The sequence below is a fragment of the Vulpes vulpes genome, chromosome 15 (assembly GCF_048418805.1).
Source record: "Vulpes vulpes isolate BD-2025 chromosome 15, VulVul3, whole genome shotgun sequence".
NCBI lineage: Eukaryota > Metazoa > Chordata > Mammalia > Carnivora > Canidae > Vulpes > Vulpes vulpes.
In genome coordinates, this window is record NC_132794.1 from 4,088,759 (window position 1) to 4,106,895 (window position 18,137).

An 18,137-nucleotide genomic window follows, 5' to 3' on the forward strand; every position below is an offset into this window, starting at 1 on the left:
GTCGGGGTGGGGGCTGGGGGGCTCGGAGGGTGGGGGGCTCGGAGGGTGGGGGGATGGGGGCTCGGAGGGTGGGGGTGAGGGGCTCGGAGGGTGGGGGGCTGGGGGGCTCGGAGGGTGGGGGTGGGGGGCTCGGAGGGTGGGGGCGGTGGGGGCTCAGAGCGCTGAGCCACGTCGCTGCAGCCGAACGGGCGTCGCGGGTGCTGACACCTCCGATGCATTCTCTCCTTGGGCAACCGGGTCTGGCTGGTCGTGTAGATGCCCCGTCTGGGAGCAGCCAGGCTGGCCGTGTAGACGCCTTGTCTGGGAGCAGTCTGGCTATGTAGAGGCCCCATCTGGGAGCAGTCTGGCTGTATAGACGCCCTAACTGTGAGCAATCTGGCTGGCTGTGTAGATGCCCCGTCTGTGAGCAGTCTGGATGACCGTGTAGATGCTCAATCTATGAGCAGTCTGGCTGACTGTGTAGATGCCCTGTCTGAGAGCAGCCGGACTGACGGACAGAGTCAATGCCCTAACTCTGAGCAGTCGGGCTGGCTGTGTAGATGCCCTAACTGTGAGCAGTCCGGCTGACCTTGTAGATGCCCCATCTGGGAGCAACGAGGCTGTGTAGACGCCCTGTCTAGGAGCAGCTGGGCTGACCGTGTACACGTCCCATCTGTAAGCAGTCTGGCTGGCTGTGTAGATGCCCCATCTGTGAGCAGTCCAGCTGACCGTGTAGACACGGTCTATAAGCAGCTGGGTTGGCCGTGTGGATGCCCCGTCTGGAAGCAGTCCGGCTGACCGTGTAGACGCCCCGGCCAGGAGTCGTTGGCCGCAGGCAGGCTGGCCAGGCCTTTGCAGGGTACCTGAGCCTCCTGCAGGAACCCTCAGGTGGTCCGGGAGTCCAGCCGCCAGCCCAGGGCAGGGGTGCCTCCCGCAGGGCCCCGCCCGACCCTCCCACGCACTATTTTGGCGCGGTTGTGGGCTGCTGGTTTCCTAAGGAGTCAACATCTGTGCCCCTCACGCTCTGGGGTCCGGGGTGTGGAGCCTCCCCTCGCCTCGGGGTGCGTCATCCACCCGGGTCTCCGTCTTTATCTGTGCAGATGGTCTGGTTTTCTTAAAATTTAAATGAACAAGTAACGGGCATAGGTTTTGAATAAATTCAGGTGAACTGAGGGGTTTAAGAGCCCAGCCCCTTTCCCTTTTGAGGCCCCTTGGCTCTGGGTCCTCCCCCAGGGTAGAGCCCGCCTGGGGCCTGGGGAGCCAGCCTCTGAGGGGGCGCCTGTCCTCTCCCGCCTGCTGCGCCTCTGCTCTTCTGCCCCAGGGCCTCTTCCTCCTGTTCCTGGTACAAGACATAAGGGGGGCCTGATGCCGGCCTGATTGGTCTGCCTGGTGCCCGCCTGGCCCCCCAGCGCTGTGGTCCCCTGAGACTGCAGGCCCGTCCTCCCCCGCTGTCCCGAGGGTTTGTCCACAAAGTACCATTTTGCCCCCTTCTCCTTAGTCAGGCCTCGAAGCCTTGAGTAGAGTGGATGATGCCTGACCCACCCTGCACCCCTCTCGGGGCCTACGGGGATTTGCGGGGCTCAGAGTGCCAGCCCTTGTGCCCACCCAGCAAGCGGCCGCTCCTCTGTGCGGGCACCCCTCCCCAGGGGAGTCAGCACGGTGCTGGGTACTGAGCCTCGGGTCCCGCCAGTTAGGGTCCTGCAGCTCCCCCTTCACCTGCACGGGCAGGGGATCGGTGGGCCAGAGCCTGAAGGCCACTCAGGGTGCGGGCTTCTGCGGCCCTGCTCACCTCCCGGGCCCAGGCTGGGAGGGCTCCACACCGTGGGTGTGTGGGTGTGGGTGTGGGTGTGTGTGGGTGTGGGTGTGGGGGTTCCTGGGAGGGGAAGGGCCAGGTGCATGCAGGCGACATCCGCATTCAGGCCTCGTCTCTCAGGGGCTTTGAGCTTGGACATGAGACTGTCATCACTGTTTGAGCCCCCCCCCCCCCCCCCCCCCCCCCCGCCCCCAGCAGCCACAGCTCCAACGGGGGGGGGGGGGGGGCTCTCCAGGCTCGGAGGAGGAGGGACAGACACGCCCATCTCTACTTCAGGACACAAACGCTTTATTGATTATGGAGATTGGCCTTTGTCACGCGTATTACAAGCCACGGCTTGGGCAGACGAGGGCCCTGGGGCCGCAGGTCACCCCTGCTGAGGGCTGCGGGTTGTCTCCCCAGAGAGGGGCGGGTGGCCTGTTCAGGTTCCCAGTTGGCAGCAGCCGCATGTCCACCGAGGGCAGGGGGTCCCGGGGGAGGATGGGGGGCTCAGCAGCTGAGATGGCAGCTCCCGGGGCAGTTCAGGCAGCTCAGCAGCAGTCAGGGCGGCAGCAGGCCTGGCGGGAGCACACAGGGCGGCACAGCAGGGACACGCTGGAGGCCTGGCGGCAGCAGCTGGGCTGGCAAGGGGAGGGGGCGCAGCAGGCGGGCCTGCACACGGGGCGGCAGAGGAGGGACACGCAGGAGGAGGGTCTGCAGGGGCTGGGCTGGCAGCAGGGGGAGGCCTGGCAGCAGACGGGCTTGCAGCAGACAGGGGTGCAGCACACGGGCTTGCAGCAGACAGACACACAGCTGTCTTCCTGGCAGGGGGAGGAGCTGCAGCAGGAGGGCTGGCAGCTAGACTGCTGGCAGCAGGGGGAGGCTGAGCAAGGGGATGCCTCACAGCACACGGGCTTGCAGCAGACGGGGGTGCAGTAGACAGGCTTGCAGCAGATGGGGGTGCAGCAGACAGGGGTGCAGCAGATGGGCTTGCAGCAGACAGACACACAGTTGTCTTCCTGGCAGGGGGAGGAGCTGCAGCAGGAGGGCTGGCAGCTAGACTGCTGGCAGCAGGGGGAGGCCTCACAGCAGACAGGCTTGCAGCAGACGGGGGTGCAGCACACGGGCTTGCAGCAGACGGGGGTGCAGCAGACCGGCTTGCAGCAGACAGACACACAGCTGTCTTCCTGGCAGGGGGAGGAGCTGCAGCAGGAGGGCTGGCAGCTAGACTGCTGGCAGCAGGGGGAGGCTGAGCAAGGGGAGGCCTCACAGCACACGGGCTTGCAGCAGACAGGGGTGCAGCACACGGGCTTGCAGCAGACGGGGGTGCAGCACACGGGCTTGCAGCAGACAGACACACAGCAGCCCTCCTGGCAGGGGGAGCAGCTGCCGCACGAGGGCTGGCAGGAGCCGGGGCAGGCTGGTGGGCAGGGGCTGGACCCGCAGCTCGCAGGGGTGCAGAGGAGGGTCAGGCAGGAGGCCGGGGCGCAGCAGGGGGGCTCGCAGTAGCTCTCGGGACAGTCATCCACCTGCCAGGAGGGGTCGGGGCAGGAGTCGCCGGAGCCGGGCAGGCAGACGCGGCCGCCGTAGCTCAGGTCGCTGGAGCAGACGGACAGGGTGGAGGCGGCCATGGTGTGGGTGCTGGGGCGGGGGTGTGGGTGTGTGTGGGTGCGGGTGTGAGTGTGTGAGTGTGAGGTGCTTGAGCCGTCTGTCAGCTTTTATACCCTCCAGGCGTGTGTGTTGGCCCGGGCTCCCCACGCCTCCCTTCCGTGTCGGCCCAGCGCTGGTCGCAGGGGACCCCTCATTAGCGCCGCTTTATTTTCTACAATTAGTTTTTACTCATTAAACCAGCGAGTGGGTTGCAGGAGGCTGTTTTCCGTCTGCGCTTTGTTTGGCTCCACGCACCTTGTGGAAACTACTGGAGGCGGGGTTGGCAGAGTGGCCGCCAGGGTCTCCAAGGTCACCCTCACGCGGGGGCTCGCTGCGCCTTCGGGACCCGCACGGGCCGCGCCAGCGTGTGAACACTGGGGAGAGACTCCCAGCACCGCTGCAGGCCCAGCTGTGAAGCGCCGCCAAGCAATGTAAGGAGGGTGAGACACGCACAGAACAGGACGACTTGACCCAAGACCCCAGGCAGTGCGTGCCCACCCGGGACCCGACGCAGCCGCGGGTCGGAAACACAGGGCAGCGGCGTCTTCTACTTGCCACCCCCCCACCCATCCGTCTTCGCTGGTGTCATTTCAATCAAAGCCCAAAGGGAATCTCTTTGGCACATAAATTGAAGATACTGAACGGCCAGAAAATATTGGCAGGATGCACGGTGGGCGAAAGGTTAGTATGATTTTAAAAGTCCTCACAACCGGGGCAGGAGAGGGTACGAAAGAATCAAATACAAGATTCGAATCCTTCAGATTCCCAATTAGCGGTGGAATTGCCGGGTCCCGTGGTAACTCGGCGTGAACGTTCGAGGAACTTCCAGAAGTCTGCTGTCCTCAGCCCTTGTGCCTTTTTACTTTCCACCGGCAAGGTTTCTCCACATGCTCCCCAATGCTGCTTCTGTTCTGTTCTTTTTATTTATTTCTAATTTTTAAAAGGGTTTTATTTATTTATTCATGAGAGAGGGGCAGGGATACAGGCAGGGGAAGAAGCAGGCTCCCGGCAGGGCCCCTGATGTGGGACTCGATCCCAGGACCCTGGGGTCATGACCTGAGCTGAAGGCAGACGCTCAACCACTGGGCCACCCAGATGCCCTCATTCTGTTCTTTTTTCTTTCTTTCTTTCTTTCTTTCTTTCTTTCTTTCTTTCTTTCTTTCTTTCTTTCTATCTTTCTTTTATTTTTTTAATTTTTCTTTATTTATGATAGTCACACAGAGAGAGGGAGAGAGGCGGCAGAGGGAGAAGCAGGCTCCATGCACCGGGAACCCGACGTGGGATTTGATCCCGGGTCTCCAGGATCGCGCCCTGGGCCAAAGGCAGGCGCCAAACTGCTGCGCCACCCAGGGATCCCTTTCTTTCTTTTTTAAATTGCAGTCACCCTAGTGGGGCTGATGTGGCATTTTATCGTGGTTTCGATTTTCCCTGATGCCCAGTGGATATTGGGCTTCCTCTCAAGTGCTTGTTGGACGTCGGCGTATCTTCTTCGGAGAAATGTCCATCAAAGTGTTTAGCCCATTTTTAATTGGGTTGTTTGTCTCTTGGCTGTGGACACTAGACCCTTATCAGAGCGACGATTTGCAAGTATCTCCCCCATTCCCTGGGCTGGCTGTTCACTCTCTGGAGAGCATGCTTGGTTCCATACATAAACCTTCTAGATTTTGGTGAAATCCAATTGATGTACTTTTGTTGTTTTTGTTGTTTCCTGTGCTTTTGGTGTCACATCTAAGAAACCGTTGCCAACTCTAAGGTCACGCAGGTTCACCCCTACGGTTTCTTTCTAGTGCGTGATAGCATTAGCTCTTATATTTAGGTCTTTGATCCACTTTGAGGTGATTTTTTAGATATGGTGTGAGAAAGGGCTCAACCACTGGTCTTTCTGTTCTCTGACTTTTGGCAGCTCTTAAATATTAGGGATGTGGCACATTTTCTATGGTACTGGCTCTGAATATTATTTCCTATCTTGTTTTTTTGTCTTACACTTTCCTTATGGCATTTTCATTCCCTATCTATCTATCTACCTATCGTCTATACATCTTAATATAGAACAAAGGCAACATAGGGACACCTGGGAGGCTCAGCGGTTGAGCGTCTGCCTTCGGCTCAGGTCATGATCTGGGGTCCTGGGATCGAGTCCTGCATCAGGCTCCCTGCAGGGACCCTGCTTCTCCCTCTGCCTGTGTCTCTGCCTCTCTCTGTGTATCTCTCATGAATAAATAAATAAAATCTAAAAAAAAAAAAAAACAAAAACAAAGGGAGCATCAGATAATCGAAAAATTCTACAGTTCTCTGGTGGTCCAGTCTTTCCCCATCTTAATTCCAATTTCTTCGTCATACAACCAAACCCTTTACCCAGTAGTGGGGTGTAGTGAAAAGACTGTGTGAATATTAGTGAAGAGAAACCTCGCTAAAATGGAGTTGAGGGCCCTACAGCTCCTCTTCAATCCCAAAGCCAGCGGGAAGAGAGGCGCCCTGCTCTTGCTCTTGCAGCTTTACTCCCCCAGGAGGAGGACGTTTTCTTCCGCTCATGGCAACAGCCCCGCCAATGAGAAAAGCCTGGAAGCTTCCAGCTCCCAGTTTACGCCGCCAAAGGGCTTTCAGTTGACAACAGTCCCCCCAAACCACCGCCCGCCCCCACTCCTCTATCAAAGAGCCTCCTCTCTTCTATTCTCACTTGTCCTGGATTGCAATTCTCCATCATCCCAAATGCACCCATCTTTCGCTGGTAAAACAACTAGCAGTTTTAGTTTTAAGGTTAGCAAGTGAAAAATATAAGTAGTCGATCACAGAATGGATAAATGCAACAAGTGCTTTATTTTTTAAAAAATCTTATTTATTTACTCGTGAGAGACAGAGAGAGGCAGAGACAGAGGCAGAGGGAGAAGCAGGCTCCCTGCGGGGACCCCAATGCAGGACTTGACCCCAGGACCCCTGGGTCAGGCCCTGAGCTGAAGGCAGATGCTCCACCGCTGAGCCACCCAGGTGCCCTGCAAGTGCTTTCTTTAGCGTCAGAGAGCCTGTTTCTGGGTGCTCCCAGGGTCCCCGTGGGGACCATAATCGCTCTCCGTGTGTTTCCAGTAGTCCATCGGTGTAGGAGGGTGGTAAGGCCCATTGCGGCCAATCCCACTGGTGCTGTCCCCAGATGCTCTCCGGCCTGTCACCCACCACACCTGCCCCCATGAGGGTCTGCTTCTGACAGCACCCCCCCACCCAGGGCTCCGTGGGCGCACTGCTGTCATCACCCAGCTGGGGATTTACGGTCACCCACGCACCCCCATCCCAGCTTCCTTACGCTGAGATCCTCCCCCTGGGATCAGGCTGGAACGAACTTGACCTGAAGCCACACATCTTGTCTACCTTCTTCTTCCAGTTCCCTGGGCTGCCTGCCCTGCTCCTGGGCTCGTGCACGTGTCCTTGTCGTGGGCTCGGCTCCCGGGAGACCTGCGTCACTCCCAGGACCGTGATGGGGACGAGAGGTGACAGCATGGGGAGTGCTCCGTGCCTGCGGGGTGTCGCGTACGGTGAGCACCCCTCCCACAGCGGCTGCTGTGCCCCCGCCACCCTCGGCCTCCTCTCCGTGCCACAGCAGGGTGCTTCCCACGACTCCACTTCCCGGCCTCCCCTTTCACCCCCGAGCTTCCCCTTTCAGGCTTCAGTAGCTTCATGTTCTTTTCAAAACTTCCCCCGTCTCCCTTAGCACCGGCTGGCACTTCTTTCTGAATCCCGATGCCATCTGCCACCTGGGCCAAACCATGGAGTTCATGAACTGTCTTGGTTTTTATTTTTATTTATTTTTAAATTTTTTTTAAACGTCCAATAATTTTATATTATGTATATATATCCTACATTTATTACAACATCCAATAAATTTATTATTATTTCACTTAGGGATTTTTCTCTTTAAGAAAGTCTAATAATTTTGCTAGGATATGTCTTGGAGTTGATTGTTGAAGCTCAATTTTCCCAAGTACTTGATGGACTTTTAAAATATGAAGAATCAGATCCTCTTTTATTTCTGGAAACTTTTCTTGTGTGTGTGTGTGTTTTATTTTTATTTTTTTTTAAGATTTTATTTATTTATTCATGACAGAGAGAGAGAGAGGCAGAGACACAGGCAGTGGGAGAAGCAGGCTCCATGTAAGGAGTCTGATGGGGGACTCGATCCCGAGTCTCCAGGATCACACCCTGGGCTGAAGGCGGCGCTAAACCGCTGAGCCAAGATAAATAACTATTTCATGGACTCCAGGCCACGTTCATTGACTCCAGGCCTCCGAACAGGGAGATGTCTCTCAGGTGATGACATAGCACAGTTTGTCTAGCTGGAAGCTGTTATGTTTTGCTGAGAGGTACGTAAACTCATGAGGCATCTTTACGATTGGATGAGATCTGAGTCTTTTTTTTTTTTAAGATTTTATTTATTTATTCCTGAGAGATGCAGAGAGAGAGAGAGGCAGAGACACAGACAGAGGAGAAGCAGGCTCCCTGCGGGGAGCCCGACGTGAGACTCGATCCCAGGACCCCGGGGTCACACCCTGAGCTGAAGTCAGACGCTCAACTGCTGAGCCACCCGGGCACCCCAAGATCTGAGTCTCGATAAAATGTGGCCTGTGTAGGATGTGTGTATCCTCGGTACTCTGCGGCAGAGTCTCCTCCATGTACCCCCCCCCCCCCCACCTGGCAAGACTGTGCCAGCAACAGTCGAGGCCCAGGAGTAATAGAAGTAAGAAGCGCTGATGCCAAGTAGGAGGGGCAGGCGAGAGGGCCTCCCAGAGCGGGCAGCCAGCACACGTGTCTTACAGCAGTGACCGGGCTTGGTGTCCCTGGGTGGCCCTCTGGGGAGCCCAGAGCAGCTCTTCCTGCCGGAGGCAGAGGGACACCTCACCCTGTGACCTGTGTCCTGTGTCCTTTGTCCCGCTGCTCCGTCAGTTCACGGAATGCAGCCGGATGGGTCTGGCCTGAGATGGAGTGTTTGCAGAGCGAGGGCCGTGGGGACAGAAACACTCCGTGGTTTCTCAGCAGGCTCACCCAGCAAGTGGGGGTCAAGGGCCTTGTGTGGCTGCCCTTGGGAGCCCCCAGCCACCCCCATCTCGGGCGGGGCATTCTTTCCCGGACACATGCCGGCACCTGCACTGATCCAGCAGACGTGAGAGCAACACTAAGTCACCTGGAATGTAAATATTTGGGTGTGGGGGTGACCGAGTTCATACCAACCCCATTATATACTTTGTGTGCATTCTTGTAAAACAGGAAGGAAAACAAAACACTTCTCTGATAAAAATAGTTCTGTTTTATGTGGAAACACTTTCCTGCTGACACCCCAGCAGTACATGGTCGTTTATCAGAATCAGGAAAGGTCTTCCAGTGAAATCTCTCCCTGTCCCTCCCCACCCCCACCTACTGGCCACCTTGCCCCCGAGGCCAGGTGAAGGGAAGGCCACCTGCAGAAGAAGCTCTGACCTATAGGAAGAACGAATAGAGCCAATCCAGCAAACAGAAGCTGAGGTCCAGGGAAGCGGAGATTTTGCCTTTGTGCCGTACACCGTATTGGTGGACCCCGTAGAACTCGCAGCCCAGACACGCATCCAGCCACGTGTGCGGGGCTCTGGGGGCAGGCAGAGCCCCCCAACACTTCAGCAGTCATTGCTCATCCCGGGGGTCCCCTTCGGTGTCCCTGCCATGCGCCTCCTGTGTCCTTGTGAGCAACAATACAGGGAGGGCCAACAAGTCCTCCTGACTCCAGCCCCCGTCTATCCCGATCCTACTATAAACCTCATAGGAGTTCTGGGTCACCTGCCAATAACATGCGCCCTGACTAACCCAGGTCCCGCTCTGGGGCAGTGGCCCACGGTGCCATCAGGGACCCGCACCCCTTCCAGCGCCCTCCCCTACCATCCCTGATGATGATGGTCCTTCCCCAGGCCATTGCTCTGTGATCACAGACGGTGCCCGCTGCTCCAGGTGCTCCTGCCGTGGTCCAAGGAGGAAGGAGGAAGGTGAGAAGGAGGTGCCTGTTTCAGGGAAGGACGTGTTCCCCGAAGCCCCAGCAGGTCCCTGCTGACATCTTGTTTGCCAGAAATGTCCTGCGGCCACCCCGAGCTTCGAGAGAGTCTGAATTGCCAATCCTTTTCCCCAGGCGCCTTATCTGGCCTGTTTGTTGGGACGTGGCGGGGGGATGGATGTTGGGCTGGCTGCCACCTGTGTCTGCCCCGGGGGTCGGGGGGCAGGGGTGAGTGAGGAACCAGAATCCTGCCCCACGAGTGGGGGGCAAGTGTGAGGAGGGGCAGGCACATGCCAGCAGGCCACGTTCCCTTGCGAAAATCACAGGGTCCTATTGCCCATTTCTCCCTACTTTTTGGGGCATGTTAACAGAATTCTCACCTTAAAGGACTAAGATCGCTGGATGCTGGTGCATTGCAGCCAAAACAACTTCCCTTCCGGTGGCGCAGAGAATCCCACGTGCCGGGACAAGCTTGAGGGAAAGGAAGGGGCCGGCTTTGGACGGTGCGGGAGGCCCCTGGACAGGGCAGAGGGGCTGGGCACCCGTGGCCCCGCTGTGCCAGCCCCAGCCTGCTTTGTGGGATTTTCACCTCGGACCCTTGGCACCCCGGCCGCGGTCAGTGGGGAAACCTGAATGCCCTTCAGAGCAACATTATTCTGGATCCAACTTCCCTGACCCACTTTTTCACCCTGGAGAGTAAACCTGAGTCCAGGGGTGTTAACTGTTTTTGAAAAAAAGATGCAAGAAAAAATGGCAAATATTGACACAGGCTTGGTAATGCACCAGCCACCGCCCAGGGGGCCGCACCTGCCCCACGTGCACCATCCCCACCCCTGAGGAAAGCAAGGTTGTCCCGATCTCCAGTGGATGGTCCAGTGGGCCGCCCCGAGTCCCAGTTCACACCGGTGCATGTTCCCCAGAGAGGATGTGCGAGTGGCCAGAGTCCCACCGGGACCGTTGTCACCTGCATCCCCCCGTGGGCATCTCTGGGTCTGAGGTCCCTGCCCCCATCCATCTCCGAGCGCCTCAGCCCCCGGGGTGCTGCACCCCTGCAGGGGACCCCACAGCCTGGCTGCCCTCCCCTGGCTTCCCCTGGAGTCCTGCTCGCCCCTGGGGAGACGGATGCTCCCCTGCTCACACACCTCTGAGTGGGCATCCCCACTCAGAGAAACCAGGGATGACGGGCCTTTTGTCCCACTGTCCTGGATGGGAAGAGGGGAGGCCCCAGATCCGGGGACCCCTCCACCCAGCGAGCCTGCTGGCTGATGCAGCCCAGGTACAGCCTGGCACCCGCACAGGCAGTGAGCAGCCCCCAGGCCCTGGTGCCGGTCCCCTCCCACCCTGGCGCCTGCACGGCCCCACCTGGTCCCGTGCCCACCCTTGGGAGCATCACCGCCAGTCCTGACCCCCCTCCTCCCTCATCTGGGGCTCTGGCTCCTGCCCTCCCCCATTCTCTGTGAGGGCCTGGGTTCAAAACCAAGACACAGCTTGCCGCTCCCAGGAAGTTGAGCAGGATTCAAGGCCCTGAGGAGGCCAGGAAACAGCCCTGATCGTTGGGCCGTGCAGGCCCCGCGGGTGGAACTGGCCTCGAAGGAGTAGAGGCTGGGGCCCAGCCTCCTCTCAGGCCGACAGGCGGCCCCTCCAGGGGTGTGGGCCCCTGGGCCCGACCGCAGCCCTGTCACCCCTCTCCGGCTATCTCTGCCCCTTTCCCTGGCTCCACCTTTATCTCTGTGCACTGTGGATGCCGGCAAGCCTGTGAGCCCTCGGAGCAAGGTAGGCAGGTAAACAGAGCTCCGCGGCCTGCCCGGGGAGCCTGGCACTTCCCCACGGTGCCAGGCAGCGCGGGTCACGGGCGGGCACCACGCAGCCCAGAAAGTACACACCGGCCACTCACTGGCCCTTGGGCGCCCGCCCAGCGCTGCTCTTTGTCGGGTGGCTTGGCCCCTCGTGCCGGTTCTCTGACGGAGCCTCGTCCCTGCAGAGAGACGGGGACAGTTACCCCTGCCCGTCGGCCTGTCACTCCTCGCCTCTTCTGTGGCCACCTCCCCCTCCTCCTGCCCAGGGCCCCAGCACCCGGCACAGACTCCGAGACAGGGTTCCTCATGACGGCAAACATCTCCCGGTGGGGTTCGGCCCGAGGCCACGGACGGTACAGAGTCCGTCCCTTGTCACTCTGGTTTGGGGACCTGCATATAGATGCTCCCTGGGATTCATTATGGGGGGCTGTGTCCCGGCCACTATCCCGAGTGGGAGCAGGACCCTGTAGGGTGTGGGGAGGCTCCCTTGATTCCAGATCAGAAGGCCCGGATGGCCTCTCCCAGGGCGCAACGTGATGGTTGGCTTCCATCCGAAATCAACGTGAAGAATAACGCAGGTGACTTCCCAGGAGGCCCCGGGCGCGGCACCTGCAGACGGGGTGTGGAGGGAGCCGTGCGGAGCCCCCGGCCCCGGCCAGCCCCAACTCCTGAGGGAGGCAGAGCACCTTTGCGGCCCGGCCCGTCGCTCTGTCCTTCCCGGGGGCGACCCGTGTGCTCTGTTGGTCTGCACCTGGTGAGTCACCAGCCGAGGGCTCCGGAAAGTGAGGAACTGGGTCACGGTCAGCATGCAGGGGGCAGGGGGACAGCTGTCAGGAGCCAGAGTTCTTGGCGGCCAAGTGCAGTCTCCCAGTCCACAGATAAAGAAACTGAGGCCAGCTCTGGCCAAGCCCTTCTCCCCTGCTGTTCCTCCAATGTGTCCACGGGGCAGCAGTCCTCTGCCCAGTCCCCAAGGAGGACACCCGGCTCCTCTTTGCTTCCATGGCCCCGCCAGGCAGTCCCACCCCAAGACCCCAATGCCCGCCCCTGTCGAAGGCAGGTGGTCCTCTGGCTTCCCATAACCCCAAATACCTACTAGTCTGCTCTTGGGGAAATCCGGAGATCCCAGCACCCGTGGGAGCAAACCTCCTGGGGACTTAGGTTACTGTTGGGATGGCCTTCAGGAGCTGGAGAGGCAAGGGCAGTGCCCCCTCTGACGTGAGGAGGGACAGCCTAAAAGCCATTGAGGTGGCACCCGGCCGGATTCCATCACCCGTCTGCTGGGTTTGCTGAGCCCAGTCATCTTTGCCAGCGTGTTACCCTAAATCACGTCCTCAGGAAAGTCAGCGGCAGGCAGGCCATCACTCCCAGACCTGGTCCCTGCAAACCCCGACACCCTAACTGTCCCACCTCCCCTGTGGCCACCCCCGGAGGAATTGCCTGTGAGTGGACAATCGGTAATGTTGGCCTCTGTTGGTCGATTCTGCAAACTATGCCTCAGACCTCCTTTCCAGCCCTGACGGGATGACAGTGAATTCAATGCACAAAGTCCCTGATGTCATGGGGCCCCCATTTCAGGGAAACAGGTGCCCTGGCTGGTGGTGCAATGGAGCAGATGTGTCTCAGCAGGGTTTTTTTTGGGGCGGGGGGCGGTGTTGTTTTGCTTTTTTAAAGAATAAGCAAAAAAAAAAAAAAAAGAATAAGCAGCTGGTGGAGAAGCTTGCTGTGGCCATGAGATCACGTCCCATCATCAGAGACATACTCTTCACCACTTTGGCGGAGGTTAACTGTGCCACCACTGTGACTGCAGTAGCCCACACCCTACGGCAGAGGCGTACGCGGCTACATTTGCCTTACGACCCCTCTCTTCAAACATCGGGGCGCATTTTCACTTCCACAGACGTAACTGCTTATTCAGACCCCCCATCTGTCTGTGTGCTTTTCTCATTTGAAATAAATAACCCCACTTCCTGTTGTTGGAAGATGTGCAGCTTATGAAGAGTAATCTTGAGTGGATCCCAAAGAATACAAATGAGCCACTGTTGCGGTGCGAGGCATAAATTAACACTTCGGTCTTTGAGTTTATTAAAGCGAATGGCTGTGGATCGAATAAAAAAGACATAAATATTTGGAGTGTGGAGAACTACCGTTTGACCGAGACTCCGAAGGCTATCTTAAGGAAAAGAGAGCATATGAGAACTGCGTTTGTTCGTCAGGGTTTTGAGTGAGTTCCACTTCCGCATATGTGGACTGAGTAGAGAGTTTAGACCAACGACCCCAGTGAAAGCAACTGGGTAAACTGTTTTCTAAAACAGTTTAAAGTGGGGATCCTTGGATGGCTCAGCGGTTTTGCACCTGCCTTTGGCCCAGGGCGCGATCCTGGAGTCCCAGGATCGAGTTCCGCGTCGGGCTCCCTGCATGCAGCCTGCTTCTCCCTCTGCTTGTGTCTCTGCCTCTCTCTCTCTATGTCTATCATAAATAAATAAAAATAAATCTAAAATAAATAAATAAATAAATAAATAAATAAATAAATAGTTTAAAGCAATTGGAGCCCTAACAAGGTGGTAAAATGGTATGGGCAGAGATTCAGAAGAAGATGGAAATCTGGAGAGGGATGGTCAGCATTGGATGCTGCCTCTGTGCTGAGGGTGTCTGTGGATTCACAAAGAGAAGGCCAAGCATCTGAGTAGCACTTTGGCCACCTCGTGGGGCAGGAGGTCCAGGACAGGAATCCAGGTCTGCCAAGTCTAGGTTTTTATAACTCTCTGAAGCCTGGAGTTGGGAACCCAATGGGTCACACTTTAGAGGTCAAGAGGAAGAAAAAACCACTCAGCCCCCACGTGGACCACCGCGTAGCCTCAAGACACCCATGTGGTCCCAAGTATGTCCAACCACTGAAATTGTATTAAGGCAATCCCAGGTTGGTTGGTACCTCCCAGTACCTGCCTGAAATAAGAGAAAATCCTGTCTAGAGAAAGGTAATATTCCGCCGCACCTCAAATTATTTCTAAGTGATCTCTGAAATACAATGTTTGGCGCTCTATCAAAGACAACCAGAAATACAAGGAGACAAGACAACATAAATCAGAACTAGCAAAAGGAACAGATAATAGAAAGAGGCATGCGAGGGCTCTGGGTAAAAGAATTATCAAACACAATCACTACAGTAATCCTGCTTATGGTGTTCACGGTCATAAAAGGCGATATTCAAAATTTTTAGCAGGAAACAGAAAACTTAAAGAAAAAAGTGAGAGAAGTTTGGGAACAAAATACAAATTCCACAACTGAAAAATACATCACAAATTGAGAACACCGTGAGTGTGTTTTACAGCAGGTTAGACCCAGCTGAAGAGAGAATTAAAACCTGGAAGGTTAAGCCAGAAAAAAAAAAAAAAAATCCAGATCCAAGCAAGTGGCAACAAAGAAACCGGAAAAGACAAAAGAGGGCACTAAATGTGGAAGATACAGTGAAAGTGCAACATTTCAGAAGCGGAGAGAATGGACACAATGATATTTGAAGAAATGGCAGCTGAGAAGGTAATTTATTTTTTCTCTTTATTTAATAGGGAACTAGGCTCGGTTCTTTATGACTTTCTCCTTCGGGAGCTGAAGTGCATTAAAAAAGACCCAATCATCACTATCACATAACTAGGGTGAAAAGACTCTATTTTAATGATATGGAAACAGAAGAACTTCACGCAAGCCTAAACAATCTTCTTTTCAGCTACCATTCTTCACTTTGACTAATAAAGGAATGATAAAAATAGAATTATTTTAGCTAACACACTATCCGTAACTGTTTTGGTGATTTAGGAATACAGATGAGCAGCTTTCCAAGCACTTGAAACGAAAAAGAAACTAAGATTGTCCTATGACAGTGAAACTGAAACTCGGAAATAGCTCCCGAGGGAAAAGATGTGCAAAACTTTCTTAATTGTACAGAAGAGCTCCCGGAAAGTGTGGCTTGACAATGACCTGGATGATGTAATGTCTTGAGTAAGCTCTACCTACGCCTGACGTGGGGTTTGAGCTCACAACCTCCAGATCAAGAGTCACATGCCCTCCCCACTGAGCCAGCCAGGTGCCCCGACAATGACCTGAATGATGTACTATCTTGACCTCATTAGGTGTGGGGATGTGGGGCAGACTTATCAGCCAAAGGAAGCAGAAAAAAAAAAAAAAAGGTGGTCACAGAAATAGATATTCTCCGGGCTCAGGAAGTACGGTTCTGGGCAAGGACTGTCACCATCCCCATACTCCAGACAAGACTCTCCCATCAAAACACCTTGTATATGTTTGAATCGGAATGAACTTCCAGGGACGCCTGGGACTCAGCGGTTGAGCATCTGCCTTCGGCTCAGGTCGGGATCCCGGGGTCCTGGGATTGAGTCCCCCATCGGGGTCCCCCCATGGGCACCCTGCTTCTCCCTCTGCCTGTGTCTCTACGTCTCTTTCTGTGTCTCTCATGAATAAATAAATAAATCTTAAAAAAAGAAAAAAAAAAGGAATGAACTCTTCATTTATTCAACTAATTCCTTTATTTGGGGTCCAGGTCTCCCATTGCAATTTTCTGGTTCCAGTTTGGCTTCCAAGCTGAGTATCCACTTGAAAAAATTGTCACTTGGGCAATTGTTTATTATAGGCTGTAAGTTAGCGTTCATACCTCAGACTGTTAGGCTGATTGATGTGAGTCTACTGCTGCAGAAGCATCGACTCAAAAGCTAGGGATCTGAATCCATAGGGCTGGGCCCCAAATCTAGACATGTGTTATGTTTGCCAAAATATATATCAAACTGTGAGTCCTCTTGGATTTGTTGTTCATTCTCTGGTTGCAGCTCCGGTGCTGTTACTGGCTAAAAAAGGTCTATTTTTCTAAATGCATCTTTTGAAAATGAAACCACTATGATTACACGCAATGAAGGGTCATCATCAAACAGCTTATCCCTCCCTCACCCTTACCCATTCCAGTCATTAAATGGTCACTTCATTTCTTCTGGAATGTCTGGAATTTACCACCATAACTTTAAAATACTGAACATATTCTATTTACGAATTTATTGATTTGAGATACGTAGAAGAAAAAACTAGAAATACGGTGAGTTTCTACCTCCCAAGAGTTTTCCTTGCCTTTATTTAGAACGTAAGTTTTGAAATTCTATATTGATGATTAGATTGATATTTTACACATATGCTTTCTTTTTCACTTATAGCTTCTCTTTCAAATCATGCTATTTGCTTTATGAATGTAGTAATTTTAATCTCACAAAAGGTATTCATGATAGGGGCGCCCGGGTGGCTCAGTGGTTGAGCATCTGCCTTCTGCTCAGGTTGTGATCCTGGGGTCCTGGGATCGAGTCTTACATCAGGCTCCCTGCATGGAGCCTGTGTCTCCCTCTGCCTGTGTCCCTGCCTCTCTCTCTCTGTGTCTCTCATGAATAAATAAATAAACTTTTTTTTAAAAAATAAAAGGTATTCATGATAATCTTTAAATGTTCTTCTATTCACAGAATAATTTGTGTGCTCCACATTTTTTCAGTTCTTTGTATTTGTTTTAGCTGTACTAGTATACTACAGCTTCTCTGGAAAGTCCAGAAAAACTTGGATCTACACTTGCATTTGTGAGAGGCAGAGTCACAAAGTGGTCCCTGCAACCCCCCCGCCCCCCTCCGCCCCACAACCACTCCCAGTCCTGGAATTCACACCCTGTGCAATGCCCTCGCCTCAAGCGTGGAGAGATGTGTGCCTGGCTTCTAACCAACCCAACACCACAATGGTGTCTGGATGTATGTGGTTCCAATCATGTAAGGCTTCATCATTCTTTTTTTTTTTAAGATTTTATTTATTTATTCATGAGAGACACAGAGAGAGAGAGAGAGAGAGGCAGAGACACAGGCAGAGGGAGAAGCAGGCTCCATGCAGGGAGTCTGATGTAAGACTCGATCCCAGGACCCCAGGATCACAACCTGAGCAGAAGGCAGACACTCAAGCACTGAACCACCCAGGGATCCCCAGGCTTCATCATTCTTGGTGGAGTCTCTCCCTCTTGGGTTTCCCTTCCTTCTCCCTCTCTTTCCTCCCCTCCACCCCAACTTTGCTCTCCCTCTCTTGCTGGCTTTGAGGAAACAAGCAGTCATGGTGGATAACCCTGCGTGACAGGGATCTGGGGTGGCTCTAGGGGCTGAAGGTGGCCTCTGGCCAACAGCCAATGACATGCTGAGGCCTCAGCCCAACAACCATGAGGAGCTGTAAGGTCAAGAGTGGGCTTGGAAGTGACCCTTCTCCATTCAAACCCGGGAGGAGAACACAGCCAACCTGACACCTCGATTACAGGCCTGTTGAAGACTCGAAGACTCCGAAAGAGAGAATCCAGCTAACACATGCTTGCGCTCTACTTATTATGGAAACACGAACAAGTTTATAGGAAACTGTGTTTTCTGAAATTAGAAGACTGTAACCATGCTGAGTATTGTCCAGTTGTAGCAGCTGTTTATATATTCTGGACACAAGTCCTTTGTCAGATATTTGTATTAGAAATATTGTCTCCCAGTCTCTGTGTTGCCTGTCCATTTGCTTCATGGTTTTTATTGGAAGATCCTAAATGAAATCACTTTTTTTCTCTTATGTCCAGGGCCTTTGGCATCCTGCCTAAGAAATATTTGCCTGCCCAAAGATCGAACTTTGCAGTTTTAGTTTTTACATTTAAGGCAATAATTACTGCGAATTAATTTTTGTGCGTGACACAGGGAAGCGGTTTAGGCTCATTTTTCTTTTTTTTCTTTTTTTTTTTTTTTTTTTAGGCTCATTTTTCTAATACAGATATCCCCTTCATCCCTCTCCCTGGCTCCCTTCTCTCCACTGAAATGCGTTGGCTCCTTTCTCAAAACTCCCTTGACCAGATACATGTAGGTCGATCCCTGGGTGC

At 54.4% G+C, this 18,137-nt stretch overlaps 1 protein-coding gene across 1 annotated transcript; it reads right to left on the reverse strand.

Annotated features, from left to right (window-relative positions):
- Positions 1-2,060: 2,060 nt before the first annotated feature.
- LOC112908033 (uncharacterized) lies at positions 2,061-3,457 on the reverse strand. Its single transcript, XM_072738632.1, has one exon. It carries the CDS (start codon positions 3,400-3,402, stop codon positions 2,323-2,325), a length of 1,080 nt encoding a protein of 359 aa, XP_072594733.1. The 5' UTR covers positions 3,403-3,457; the 3' UTR covers positions 2,061-2,322.
- Positions 3,458-18,137: the final 14,680 nt, after the last annotated feature.